Below are 14,040 nucleotides of genomic sequence, written 5' to 3'. Positions count from 1 at the left end.
ATGGGAGAATGGTGGCCAGGGAATTGGCACTTAGGTATAAGTTTACCAGAATTGGGGCCACAGGTTAGTAGATTTATACACCCCATCCATGAACAATGACAATTTATTTGATTATAGTCTATGGGTCCAGAATTGGGGGAAGAGTGATGAAAAGGTATATGTGCAGTGGCAAGGTAATTGATGAGGCCATGAAGCAGATGTCCAGGGAGTAGGGAATGAAGTGAATAGTAGTGGTTAGGGTTTCCTGATTTGATAGTCTATAGAGGCAGTGATCAATCAGAAGAAAAAGTCTAATCATGGAAGTTCTTCCCAGCTCTGATTTGGATGGTAATGGAAAGAGATCGGAGATGTCCAGAGAACAAGGAGACTATACTATCTTTCCAAGACCCTATGAATTAAATAGGGTTATTGCTCACCTGCACTTTGCAGGTGAGAAAACTAGACAAATATGCCCTGGGTGTAATCACTTCTCTAACTACCTTCTATAGAATCAGGGTACTGGTTTTAGCAGATATGTGCTTTTCTGCCTCTGTTGACATCTTACTTCAATTTTATTTCTATCTATTCAAGATTTAGTCATAACAATTGGTTATTTGGTGCTAAATCTTATAGGGCATCACCTACTTTGAAAAGGTAATATTGGTGACTGGGCTTAGGTAGGGGTGGTAGGCCCTTACTTAAGATAAAAGAATCCTTTATCCTAAATCTCCTTTCAAACTCTTCTCTACAGGCTGTTTCACAAATAGGGATCCTGGGGTATGAAAGTAGATGGGAGAATGATGAGACAGCATCATGCCTGCATCTGGATTGAAAAAGCAGTAATTGCATGTACAGCTATAATTTTTCTAAGACATACTAGATCCTTTTTATTCTCTCTTTTTCCCTCTCCCATATTCTACTGCAATTATACTGAAATGTAGGCTAATTTCTCACTAGACGAAATTGTCCTTCAATTGGCCCCATCTCTGAAAGAAATAACCCCCAAACAATGCTAGACTTATAGAATTCAATTTTGTCAATGTTAAATCAGCCACATTGATTGAATTATACATTTCCCCCCTTTGCCTTTCTCCTCTTGCTTCCCTCTCCAACTCTCCCTACAAATTGCATCTCAAAATGAAACTTGGTTAAATTTTTAAAAACTCTGCTATCAGTCTGATTTATGAGCTCTCTAGGGACAAAAATTTGCTGTGACTTGCAAGCACAGTCAATGCCTCCTTGAGTCTCCAGAAGAATTCAGTGATACTTCTCTCCTGGAAATGAGCTATTTTTTCAGGAATACTTTCTGGAAATTGTTGCATCTTTTGATCTCATCACTGGTTGTGGTAGTTGTGGGACTGTTCAAGTGATCTTGGGGAGGCTGAGTTGAGAGAATTAAGCCTCAGAATTCTCCTAGTCTTCATGCCATTAATAGCATTTACAATTTACAAGACGTATAGGTTGGAGGGGCAAAGAGGGGTGGTAGTGGAAAAGAACTTGGAGAAGCTAAGGGCTTTGGAAAAAGCCTACTGAGTTAAACACAGCTGTGTCCCCTTAGGACAGCTTTTATCTGTGCTATACTGTGCTTGGACTGTGAACCCACTGATGGCCCTTCCAGACACAGGATGTTATTATCTGCTGAGTGAAAAAGGAAATGATTTCTCTTTGTTGCATTAGAATCAAAGGGATGACTTGGTGGTCTCCTGGGCATGATCACTGTATTTATATAGTTTAAGCCTCTGAGGTCACTGCTTCTGCAGAGGGAGGGTTGGAAACAGTTTGGAAAGCTGGTATAATTTTCTTTATGAAAAAATACCTTTACATTTCTTGATTCAGTAAGAATATATTTATATATTTGGTACCTAGTGTGTGCCAGAGGTGGGAGGGAACAAGAATTTAAGTGCCTAAAACTATAATCTAGGGACTGTGCTAAACATTTTACAAATATTTCCTCATTTAATCCTCATAACAGCCCTGGGAAGCAGGTGCTATTGTTATCTCCATTTTACAGTTAAAGAAACTGAGACACATGGATATTAAATTAATTTCCCGGGGTCAAGCAGCTAATAAGTGTCCCAGGTTGCATTTGAATTTGATTTGATGTCAGATGTTTTCTACCTTGAATGACCTATCTGTCAGACAAAAGAAAAAAAGCAAAAGAGTTCCTGACCTCAGAAAGCTTATATTCTAGGTGAAACAACATGCATGATTTTAAGTCCATACAAAATTTATATACAAAGTAAAATAGAAAGTAATTTTGGGATGAGGGGAGCACTAACAACTTGACGAGAGAGATTTGCAACCAAAACCTTGTGAGGCAGGTGGCATTCTAAGATGGCTGATGAAGATCAAGTATATTCCAGGCATGATAGATAGCCTTAACAAAAGTAAGGAGACAGGAGATGAAATGTCTTATATGAGGGACAGCAATAGGCCAGTTTGAGATCCTGAAGAGAGTATGTGAAGGGAAGTAGTGTTTCCAAGACTGGAAAGAAGTCTAGAGAGAAGTGATAAAAGGCTTTAAATGCCAAACATAACTTTATATGTCCTAGGCTGACAAAAGAGAGCCATCAAGATTTCTTAAGCAAGAGAGTATCATGGTCAGATAGGTTAGAAATATATAATTTAGTATTTGTGTAGATGGTGAATTGGAAAGGGATGAGACTGGAGGCAGAAAAACCAAGACTAAATTCTCTTTTGGTGTGCTATCAAGAGATTTTGCCATTGGGTGCATTTCAGAAGAAGCTTTATCTATGGTACTTGATTCTTTAAATTTTTACTATTTGATTTAGTGGATCACTTGAGGTAGGAAGACCTGAGTTTTCTTATCTGAAAAACACAAGGATATCATCTGTCCCTCCCTATCTCCTTTAAGGGCTAATATGCCAAATAAGAGAATGGATGTGGAAGCAAGGTAACTACAGTGAAGGAAGGAGGGAGGGAGGGAAGAGGAGGTCAGTAGCAGCAGCTGCTGTGGTCTAGGATGGAGACACATAGCTTGAATGGAGAAGGAATGGAGAGGTGTGCCAGATGGGCACAGCTGTAACCTGAATTGAGTATAGGAGAAGGGGGGGCAGGAGCATGGAAGAAGAGAGTGGGTGGGTAGAATCACTATTGGTGACTTAGGTAAGGTTGGGAAGGGGCTTAGTAGAGGCACAGAAGAAGAGAGGAGGTGGGCAATAGTAGTATCTGATGACCTGAGATGGAGACACAAGTCTTGAAGGGGAGACACATGGGTTGAAGTGGGGCAGGAAGGGAGAAAAGGTGTAGTAGATGAGCAGCAAAAGCAACTGTCTTGTGACCTAAGAGGGAGTCAGAGGGGCTGAGTGGGGCACAAAAGATGAGCATGAGTGGGCTATAGCATCGTCTGTGGTCTGGAAGGGAGGCACAGGGGAGAAGTAGTCCATGGAGAGAGGAGAGCAGAAGCATTAAATCGGGCAGGGAAGGGAGAAGAGGCAGGCAGTAGATAGGAACTAGCAACAGCTGTGACCTGAGAGAATTTGGGTGTGTCTTTGCTGAGGGAGAACATGATTAGCTGACTTTGAATATTTGAAATTAGACTTGTTCTGTTTGACCTTAGAAGGCAGAGTCATTAGCACCAGGTAGAAATTGTAAAGAGGCAAAGGCACTCTTGGGGTCATGAAAAATTTCTCAGCAGATAGATCTAAAAGTAGAATGGAATAGCTCAAAAGGTAGAGGTTTTCCTTTCGGTGTAGGACTTCAAGCAGAGGTGATTGCTTGTCTGGTATCTTACAGTGGGGATTTCTTTTTGCAGTTAAAAAAATCCCCCAGTTACATGTAAAGACAATTTTTAGCATTAATTTTTAAAAAATCTTGAGTTCCAAACTTTCTCTGACCCTTCCCTACCCCCTCTTGAGACAGTAAACAATTTGGTAAAACATGTGTGTTCAATCATGCAAAGTTTATTACTGTTGTGAAGGAAAACAGAGACCCAAAGGTAATAAAATCTACCAGAAAAATACAGAAAGTAAAAAATAGTATGCTTCATTTCTTTCTCTGGAGGTCAATAGCATTTTTCATCATGAATCCCTTGGGATTGACTTGGATCATTACATTGATGAAAATAGCTGCCAATCATAGTTGACCATTATATAATATTGTTGTTATTGTGTATAACTTCTCCTGGTTCTTATCACTCACTTTACCTCATATAAGTCTTTCCAGGTTTTTCTAAAATCTACCTGCTCATCATTTCTCATAGCACAGTAATATTCCATCACAATCATATACTAGAATTTGTTCAGTCATTCCCCATTTGATGGGAATTTGTAATACTTTGCTACCACAAAAAAGAGCTGCAATAAATATTTTTGTACAAATAGGTTCTTTTCCCTTTTCTTTGATTTCTTTGAGCACTCCAGAATGTTTGGGCCAGTTTACAACTCCACCAACGATGTATTAGTTCCCCAATTTTCCCACATTCTTTGTAATAGTTATTATTTTCCTTTTGTAGCAGATTAGAAAGGAGATTTCTTTTTGATTGTGGTTTAGACTAAATGATCAATACTATCCAAAATTCTGTGATTTTCTGCTGCCTAACAGCTGTTAGGAAGACCCAATGATAAAGAGAGAGACACAGAGACATAGAAGCAGATGGACAGGGAAAGAGAGAAGGAAAGGGAAGGAGGAAGAGAGAGAGAGAGAGAGAGAGAGAGAGAGAGAGAGAGAGAGAGAGAGAGAGAGAGAGAAAGCACTAGAAAGAGTTTGGGTTTTAGAATTTGAAACTGAAGTTCTCTTTTACTATGTGTCTTGGGCAAATCATTAACCCCTCAAATCCTCAGTTCATATCCATAAAATGAATAACTTGAACTTGATGAACTAAACTCTAAATAGTGATCCATCCTAACTATATAAGACATGGTTACAATTTTTCTTCTTCCAGGATAAATAGTATTGTTGTAGTTTGGGGGATTTGTTTTTTTGGTTCTACAAAATGTATCTGAGATTGCTGATTAATTTGCTTTTTGGAAGTACCAGGACCACCATTTTAAACTCCTTACCATCTTCTTTATCCATAGAATGAAGTGGAGCTGGGAGAGCTGCTGCTGTCACTGAATTATCTTCCAAGTGCTGGAAGATTGAATGTTGATGTTATAAGAGCCAAGCAGCTTCTTCAGACAGATATGAGCCAAGGCTCAGGTAAAGAGAAATTTGTTGGAAAAGACTAGATGTGTTTCAGGTGATGGGTTACCTGAGAGTGGTTCAGTTCTACCTGGTTAGTCAAGGGTTTTTTTTTTTTAAAGATGCAGGGAGAATAGCAGGTCAGGGAAATGAGACCAGAGATTTTGTTTTGTTTAATCTTCTCATCTGATAAAGAACTTTGTGGATAATAAATGTTTATAAAATGTTGAATGGTAGAAGAAAGATGCTTTTCAGATTTCTCTCCTTACAGAAGCTAATAAATACTGTCTTAGTGACCCAACTGGAAACCTATGGTTGGAAATATTTCTGAGGTCACATTTGCCAAATACTGTCAGTTCAAGAAAAAGGGGGGGGGGAATTATTAAGCACTTATTATTTATCAGCCACTTTGCTAAATGCTTTATAAATATAATCTCATGTAATGCAACAATCCTGGGAAGTAAATTCTATAATCATCCCCATTTTATAGTTTAGGAAACTAAGGCAGACAGAGACTAAGCAACTTTTCTGGGGTCATAGAAACAGGATTTGTTTGTACTCAAGTCTTGCTGACTCCAGGTCTAGTGCTCCAGCCCCTATACTCTTATGATTTTATAGATTTAACTTTTTTAAAAATTTATTTTTTGTTGCATGTTAAGTTCCAAGCCTTTTTTCCTCCCTCTACTGTACTAGAGGAGTCTACTATTTTATATATGTATATATATGTATGTATGTATGTAAAACTATACTATGCATACTTCTATTCTTTTTGGCTTTTATAACCTAGTTCTCTCCTACCTTTCTAGTCTTTTCTACTTTTTCCTCTTCTTTTCTCCTCCTTCTTCTTCTCCTTTTCTTCTACTTCTTTTCTTCCTCCCCCTCCTTCTCCTTCCTGTTGTTGTTATTATTATTTTTGCCATGTCTCACTTTGTTTTTAAATAATATTTTATTTTTCCCCAGTTACATATAAAAATTTATTTAACTTTTTTTTTAGTTTTGAAATCCAAATTTTATTCCTCCCTCCTCCCTGAGATAATAGGCAATCTGATATAGGATATACTCATGTAAAAGATTTCCATGTATAATTTCAACTTCTAAAGGAATTATGTATTTGTATCTCTATTGACTCGCACAGTGCCACATAATAAATGCTTATGAATTGATGACTCAAAATGCTACTCTTGTAATTTAGGAATAATGCATCAGGTAATAGTGTATAAAACCCGGGAAGTGTAAACTTCTTAAATTTCTCATTTTGAATTCCAATCATCATCATCATCATCATCATCATCATTATTGGGATTTAAGTGAAACTTTACAGTGTGCAGATAATCTTTATCATTAATAGTGATGATGATGAGGGGTGGCTAGGTGGCGCAATGGATAGAGCACTGGCCCTGGAGTCAGGAGGACCTGAGTTCAAATCCGGTCTCAGACGCTTAATAATTACCTAGTTGTGTGGCCTTGGGCAAGCCACTTAACCCCATTGCCTTGCAAAAAAAATTAAAAAAATATTGATAATGATGATAATTTACATCTATATAGTTTTTGTTGTTCAGTTGTTTTCAGTTATATCTGACTCTTTATGATCCTGTTTGTGTTTTTCTTGACAAAGATACTGGCATAGTTTGCCATTTGCCATTTCTTTCTCTAGCTCATTTTACAGATGAGGAACTGAGGCAAAGTTTGTCTGAGACCAGATTTGAATTCATGAGGATGAATCTTTTTGATTCTATATCCCAGTGCTGCATTCAAGGCACCATTTAGGTGCCCTCATGACCTGGGTAATATCTAGTAAATGCCTCAGGCAGGATTTGAACTTGAGTCATAGTCTAAATAGGCAAATGGATTTTGAGTTGAATAGAACCTTAAAGTTACTTGAGTCCAATACCTTCATTTTATAGATGAGGAAACCTAGGATATACAGCCACAGACAGTAAATATCTGAGGCGAGATTTTGAACTCACATATTCCTGACTTCAAATCCAAGCATTATATCATGCTGCCTCATAAACAGCACTGTCTGGAGATTCTAGTATTGACTTTTTATTAATTGACTGTATAACTTTGGGCAAATCACTTCACTTCCATGGAGGTAGGTTTTCTTTTCTATAAAATAGAGTTAATGCCTTCTCTACCTACTTCACAGAGTGTTGCAATGGTCAAATGAAATAATGGACTTGATCAGAACTAATCTTCCTTCCCAAATTGATTCTCCCTCCCTATTTCTATGACTGACATCACTTTCATCCCAGCTATCTTGGAATTTTCATGCTCCTTTACTTACTCTTTGCAGTCCAATCAATTATCACTCTTGTCAAATCTCCCTCCATAAAAATTTTATAGAGTAGCTGAGTGGTACAATGAATAGAGCATCTGTCCTGAAGTCAGGAGGATCTGAGTTCAAATTCTGCCTCAGACACTTAATAATTACCTGCTGTGTGCCCTTGGGCAAGTCACTTAATCCCATTGCCTTGCCAAAAAAAACCCCCACAAAAAAAGATCTTATATCAGTCTTTTCTTGTTTTTTTGTCACTGCTCTGATATGGCCTCTCTTTTCATCTTACCAGGATAATTCAAAAGGTTAGGTTTTATGACATTAGTCTTTTTTTCCTTTCCTCTCTTCAATCCATCTTTAGTATAACCACCTACCTCTCTACAGTATGAGGCTGTCTATGTAATTTTCTTATTCAAAAACCTTCAAGGTTCCCTATGATCTCAAGGATAAAATAAAAGCTCCTTAGCTTGGATTTAAAAATCTTGCCTAGTCTTGTTTTAGCCCACCTTTCTAGCCGTATTAGCTCATTATTAGAGAGGCAGCCTGGGGTGGTGGATGAAGAGCTAAATTAAAAGTCCTGACTCTGACACAGACTGGTTGTGTGACCCTGAGTAAGCCATTTAACTATTCAGTGCAACAGGCAAACTTTCCAAGACTATCAGTTGCAGACCAGGCCCTAACCTCCTTCAGTAGAATGAGTTTTCTACTTTTGGGTGTTCCTGCAACCAATCAGATCACAGGTCTAGTTCTCTTATCCTTATTCCTTATGCATAAAATTTTTCCCAGGGTTGACTTGCCCCCTTCTGCCTCTCCATTCTAATAAGTTTTCTTCTATTCCTTCAAGACATTTCCTTTCCATCTGTACCTTATCCAAATTCCATTTTTTCCTCCAAGATCTAGATTATGCCTCTGGTAAAACAGCCTGAACTGAGAATTCTGAGACTGGATTTGTCATTAGCTGACAGCATGACCTTGGAAACAGGTAGGGAGCTAGGCTGCTAGGTGGTGTTGTGGTCAGAGCATTGGGTTTAGAATCAGGAAGATTCATCCTCATCAGTTCAAATTCAGCCCTAGTAGCTGTGTAACTCTGGGAAAGTCACTTAACCCTATTTGCCTCCATTTCCTCTTCTATAAATGGAAGCCGCTCCAGTATCTTTGCCAAGAAAAACCACATGGGGTTATATAGAGTCAGACATGTCTAAACAACAAAATTATTTTGGAATAAGATGAGGAAAGGAAAGAGAAGGAGTATCACTGTGCTAAGGATTTTGCAATTATTGTCTTGGGTGATTAATTCCACCTTTCCCTTCCTCCTCCATCCAATGAGAGGATGGGGCTAAAAGACCTCCAAGGATTCTTGTGGCTCAGACATTCTGTGTCTCCTCTGTGTCTCTCTCCTCAGATCCCTTTGTGAAGATCCAGCTGGTCCATGGACTCAAGCTTGTGAAGACCAAGAAGACTTCCTTTATGAAAGGGACAATCGATCCCTTCTACAATGAGTCTTTCAGTTTCAAAGTCCCACAGGAAGAACTTGAAAATGCCAGCCTAGTATTTACAGGTAGGTGTCCTTCTCTCATTGAGTTTAGGTCACCAGTTTTCATCTCTGATCTTGCTCAGGGCCAATGTCTTCAGTTGGAGGTAGCTACTAGCTTGGCAAAGGTCATAAGATCATACCTTCTGAGCTGGAAGAGACCTCAGGAAACATCAAGCTCAACTCATCCATTGTACAGATGAGGAAAACTGAAACCCAAGGTTTTGTGATTTGCCTGAGGTCATATAGATAATGAATCTCTGAGATAGGATTTGATTGAGTCTGGAGTCAGTGTTTTTTGTACTCTACATGTGTGATGGGGGTTGACATTTAAGGCCTCAGTTTCCCTCTGAAGTGATAGAGCAGCCTCACAACCCTAACCTGCCTCACTGGCCAGAGAAAAGTCATTCTGCCATATCTTATCATTTTTACATTCTGCTACAACTTATTTAAAAAATCTGTCATAAAATATTGATATGGTTGGAATCAAATAGCTGTAACTATGAAAAAATAGACCTGGGTTTTATATGGAAGAGACCTTAGAAGTTGTTACCTCCTCTTTTTACAAACAAGGGCAATAAGGTCTGCATACTTGTCCAAGGTTACACAGACAATAGTGACAGAGGCACGGCACAATCAGAAGTCGGGTCCTGTGATTCTTTCCACTGAGTCATGATATCTTTTTCTCCTCTTTATTTTTTTAAACTTACACATTACTAAAATATTCTTGTTTAAGAGCAAACATAATACCCCCTTCCCCACAAAAATATGAAACTTCATGAGAAATAAAGTAAAAGAAAGAGAAAAAAATGTGTTTCAGTCTGTTTTCTGATACCATCAGCTCTGTCTCTGGTGGATCACATTCTTTATCCTAAGTCCATCACAGAAGTTACTTCCATATTTTTCCACAGTTGCTGTTGCTGATTGTAATTCCCTCCATCCATTCCTCCCCACTATCATCTGTTATATTTTCTCTCTCCTTTCACTCTGTCCCTCTTCTAAAATGTGCTATAGGGTAGCTGAGTGGCGCAGTGGACAGAGCAACAGCCCTGGAGCCAAGAGGCTCCAAGCCCACATACCACCCCAGAGACGCAGCAACCACCTGACCCCATGGTCCCAGACAGGCCAATCCCAGCACCTTGCAAAAAGTAAAAAAAGAAAAATGTGTTATATCTGAATATTCTATAATCTACTCTCTCCTCTATCACTCACACCCCCCCTTCCCCTTGTCCCCTTCTCTCCTTTTTTTCTCTAGATGCCTACACTCTATTGAGTGTATATGCTATTTCCTCTCTGAGCCATTTCTTTTTTGTTTGTTTGTTTTGTTTTTGTAGGTTTTTTGCAAGGCAAATGGGGTTAAGTGGCTTGCCCAAGGCCACATAGCTAGGTAATTATTAAGTGTCTGAGGCAGAATTTGAACTCAGATCCTCCTGACTCCAGGGCCTGTGCTTTATCCACTGTGCCACCTAGCTGCCCCTCTGAGGCATTTCTGATAAGAATGAAGGTTCCCCCATTCCCCCTCGCCTTCCCCCTTCCATATTATTGCAAAAGCTTATTGCAAAACAAATACTTTTTATATGAAATATCTTAACCTATTCCACCTCTCCTTTCTCTTACTCCCAGTACATTTCCCTTTTAGTCATTGACTCCATTTTTACAATATATTATATCTTCAAATTCAGCTCTCTCCTGTGCTTCATCTATAAAAGTTCCTTCTACCTGCTCTATTAAATGAGAGTTATTATAAGTGTTATTAGTATCATTTTTCTATGTAGGAATATATACAGTTCATCATAATAAAGTCCCTCATAATTTACCATTCTCCTCCACTTTCTATGCTTCTCCTGAGTCCTGTACTTGAGTATCAAACTTTCTGTTTAGCTATAGTCATTTCAACAGGAACATTTGAAATTCCCCTGGTTCACTGAAAGTCCATCTTTTCCCCTGGAAGAGGATGTTCAGTTTTGCTGGGTAGTTGATTCTCTGTTGCATTCCAAACTCTTTTGTCTTCCAGAATATTATAGTCCAAGCCCTGTGAGCCCTTAATGTGGATATTTCTAAGTCCTGTGTGATCTTTACTGCAGATCCACAATATTTGAATTGTGCTCTTCAGGCTGTTTGTAATATTTTTTCTTTGACTTGGGAGTTATGGGACTTGGCTATAATATTCCTAGGGGCTGGTTTTTTTGGATCTCTTTCCAGAGGAGATTGGTGGATTCTCTCAATTTCTATTTTGCCCTCTGCTTCTAGGATATCTGGGCAGTTTTCCTGTATAGAAATTCTTTTTTTTTTTTTTTTAGGTTTTTTGCAAGGCAAATGGGGTTAAGTGGCTTGCCCAAGGCCACACAGCTAGGTAATTATTACGTGTCTGAGACCGGATTTGAACCCAGGTGCTCCTGACTCCAGGGGCAGTGCTTTATCCACTGCGCCACCTAGCCGCCTCTTGTAGGAATTCTTCAAAAATGAGATCAAGGCTCTTTTCTTGATCATGACTTTCAGGTATCCTAATAATTTTTAAGTTATCTTTCCTGAATCTGTTTTTCAGATCAGTTGTTTTTTCAATGAGATGTTTCACATTTTCTTCTAATTTTTCATTCTTTTGGTGTTGAAGTATTGTGTCTTGATTTCTCATATAGTCATTAGCTTCCTAGCTCCTCAGAGAGTTTTCTTATCTCCTTTTCCATCCGACCAATTCTGCTTTTAAAGTATTCTTCTCTTCAATAACTTTTTGAACTGTTTTATCCATTTGACCTATGCTGGTTTTAACATGTTATTTTCTTCAGTATTTTTTTGGAACTCCTTGACTAAGCTGCTGACTTCTTTTTCATGTTTTTCCTGCATCTCTCTGATTTTTTCCCCAATTTTTCTTCCATCTCCCTTACTTGATTTTCAAAATCTTTTTTGAGCTCTGTCATAGCCTGAGCCCAATTTCTATATTTCTTGGAGTGTTTAGATGCAGAAGCTTGTACTTCCTCATCTTCAGATTGAGTATTTTGATCCTCCATGGGATCATAGACAAAGTATTTATCAATGGTCTGGTTTCTTTTTTTTTCCCTCTGTTTACTCATTTCCCCAGCCTGTGCCTGGTTTGGGGTGCTTCCTGAGCTTTTGAGTTTTATTGGGTCACCCCCCACAAAGACCTCAGTATGTGAAGCTCTGACTATTCTCCTGGTCTGTGAATGATCACAAGTGTACCTCTCTGCCATGGGGCTTGGGGGGGACCCATTCTGTGGGGAGCCTAGACTTTGATCAGGATCTGAATGTGGTCAGAGCTCCAGAGTCCTGTTCCAGGGACAGAGGACAGACCTCTGAAGTCTCCTTCCACTCCTTTACCTTTGGTGTGCTGAGCACTCAGGGTGCAATTGCCTGGAGGCTCAGACCTATTCCTGGATCTGTGCTGCTGGGGCCATGCTGAATGCCGGGGCTACACTGAATGCTGTGGCCAAGCTGAGGGCCTGGCCTTCGTGCTAGCTCTGGCAGAGGTCTCCTTGCTGATCTCACAAGTTGTGCTTGGTGCTGTGCTCCCTGGGATGCAGGTCAGGAAACTGCTTCTGCTTCAGGGAGCCACGGCTCCCAGGCACCCTGGGGCTATTCTCAGGAAGCTGAAGTTCCTTCACTCTAGTGGGTGTCCCTCTGACCCCATGGAACAGAATTTTCCCACTATTTTCCAGGTTACCTTGGACTGGAGAATTGCCTCACTAGATCTTTCTGTGGGTTCTGTCTCTTGAAAATTTAGTTAGAGTCATAATTTTAAGATTATTGAAATATTTTGGAGAGAGCACCTAGGAGAGGCTTTTCTACAGCAACCATCTTGGCTCCACCTGAGTCATGATATCTTGATTGTGCAACCACAGATAAGTCATTTAACCTATGAATGCCTCAGTTTTCTCATTTGTAAAATGGATTTATCAGACAGGATTATTGTGAGAATCAAGAGGACAATGTGGATCACCTGCAAAATGCTAGGCTGCTATAGTTACTACTTACCTATGGAAATATGGGCATGCCCTCATCCCCTGGACACTTTTCTTTTTTTCTTTTTTTTTTTTCAGGTTTTTGCAGGGCAATGGGGTTAAGTGGCTTGCCCAAGGCCACACAGGTAATTATTAAGTGTCTGAGGCCAGATTTGAATTCAGGTACTCCTGACTCCAGGGCCAGTGCTCTTTCCACTGCGCCCCCTAGCCACTCCCAGACACTTTTCTAAAAAGTCAGGGACAGTTTGTCAGCCTCCAGTGCTCCTACATATCTTATGCCTATATTGAAGCCATGCTGCTCAATTAGAGGCAGCTGGGTGATACATGGTACAGAGTGTTGAGCCTGGAGTCAAGAAAAGGAGTTCAAATCCAGCTTCAGATACTCACTAGCTGCGTAAACCTAAGCAACTCACTTGAACCCTGCTTCAGTGTCCTGAGGTTCCCAGCGTTGCTATGAGAACCAAATGGATTAATATTTGTAGAATGCTCAGCACAGAGCCTGACTATACAATAATCGTTTAATAAATGCTGATTTCCTTCCTTCCTTGAAAAGGAACTTAAGCCAAGAGATAAGGCATGCCTACCTTTTATTTGTCCAAATAAACTTCTTTAAAAATATATTTATACTTTAAGTGATCTTAGTGAATATGATGTTTCAGCAGTAGTATTTATAATATAACTTTGCTTGTACTTACAAATCCATTTATCATTTTATTTAATTCTGGTAGCTATTCTGTGTTTGTCTTCTTCTCTTGCATGACCAGTACATATTCATCTGTGTCAGTTTTTAGAAATATAAATCCCAAAGTATCCCTAGGACACCATGGACCTCTTCAGATTAACTTAATTTGTTAATCAACTGATTAACAGCTTCAGGCTCAGGGCCTGTTTAAACAGGAGCTTAATTTTTTAAAAAATTTTGTTGATATTGTTTATTTTATATCACTTCCATTTCCATATATATTTTATCCATCAATTCTTGCAACACAATATAAAAAGAAATAAAAAAGAAACCAATTTAAAAACTTAAGCTGTTTAGCTTCTAACAGAGTAACTTGTTTTCTAGAAAAATTAGTTAAAATAGAGATGGTCCTAGAACAGGTTTTCTTAACCAAGGATCCATGAACTGATTTTTT

At 39.1% G+C, this 14,040-nt stretch overlaps 1 protein-coding gene across 3 annotated transcripts in view; it reads left to right on the top strand.

Moving 5' to 3' along the window:
- Positions 1 to 14,040, top strand: part of SYT17 (synaptotagmin 17) — an 89,586-nt gene that overhangs the window by 38,469 nt on the left and 37,077 nt on the right. For all 3 annotated transcript variants that reach the window (XM_074200215.1, XM_074200214.1, XM_074200216.1), the window contains 2 exons: positions 5,019 to 5,139; positions 8,802 to 8,957. In XM_074200215.1, the coding sequence (XP_074056316.1) occupies positions 5,019 to 5,139; positions 8,802 to 8,957 (277 nt within the window). The remainder of the gene's footprint in view (positions 1 to 5,018; positions 5,140 to 8,801; positions 8,958 to 14,040) is intronic.

Source organism: Macrotis lagotis, chromosome X (assembly GCF_037893015.1).
Source record: "Macrotis lagotis isolate mMagLag1 chromosome X, bilby.v1.9.chrom.fasta, whole genome shotgun sequence".
Taxonomy (NCBI): Eukaryota; Metazoa; Chordata; class Mammalia; order Peramelemorphia; family Peramelidae; genus Macrotis; species Macrotis lagotis.
This window is presented reverse-complemented; position numbering and strand designations above follow the sequence as displayed.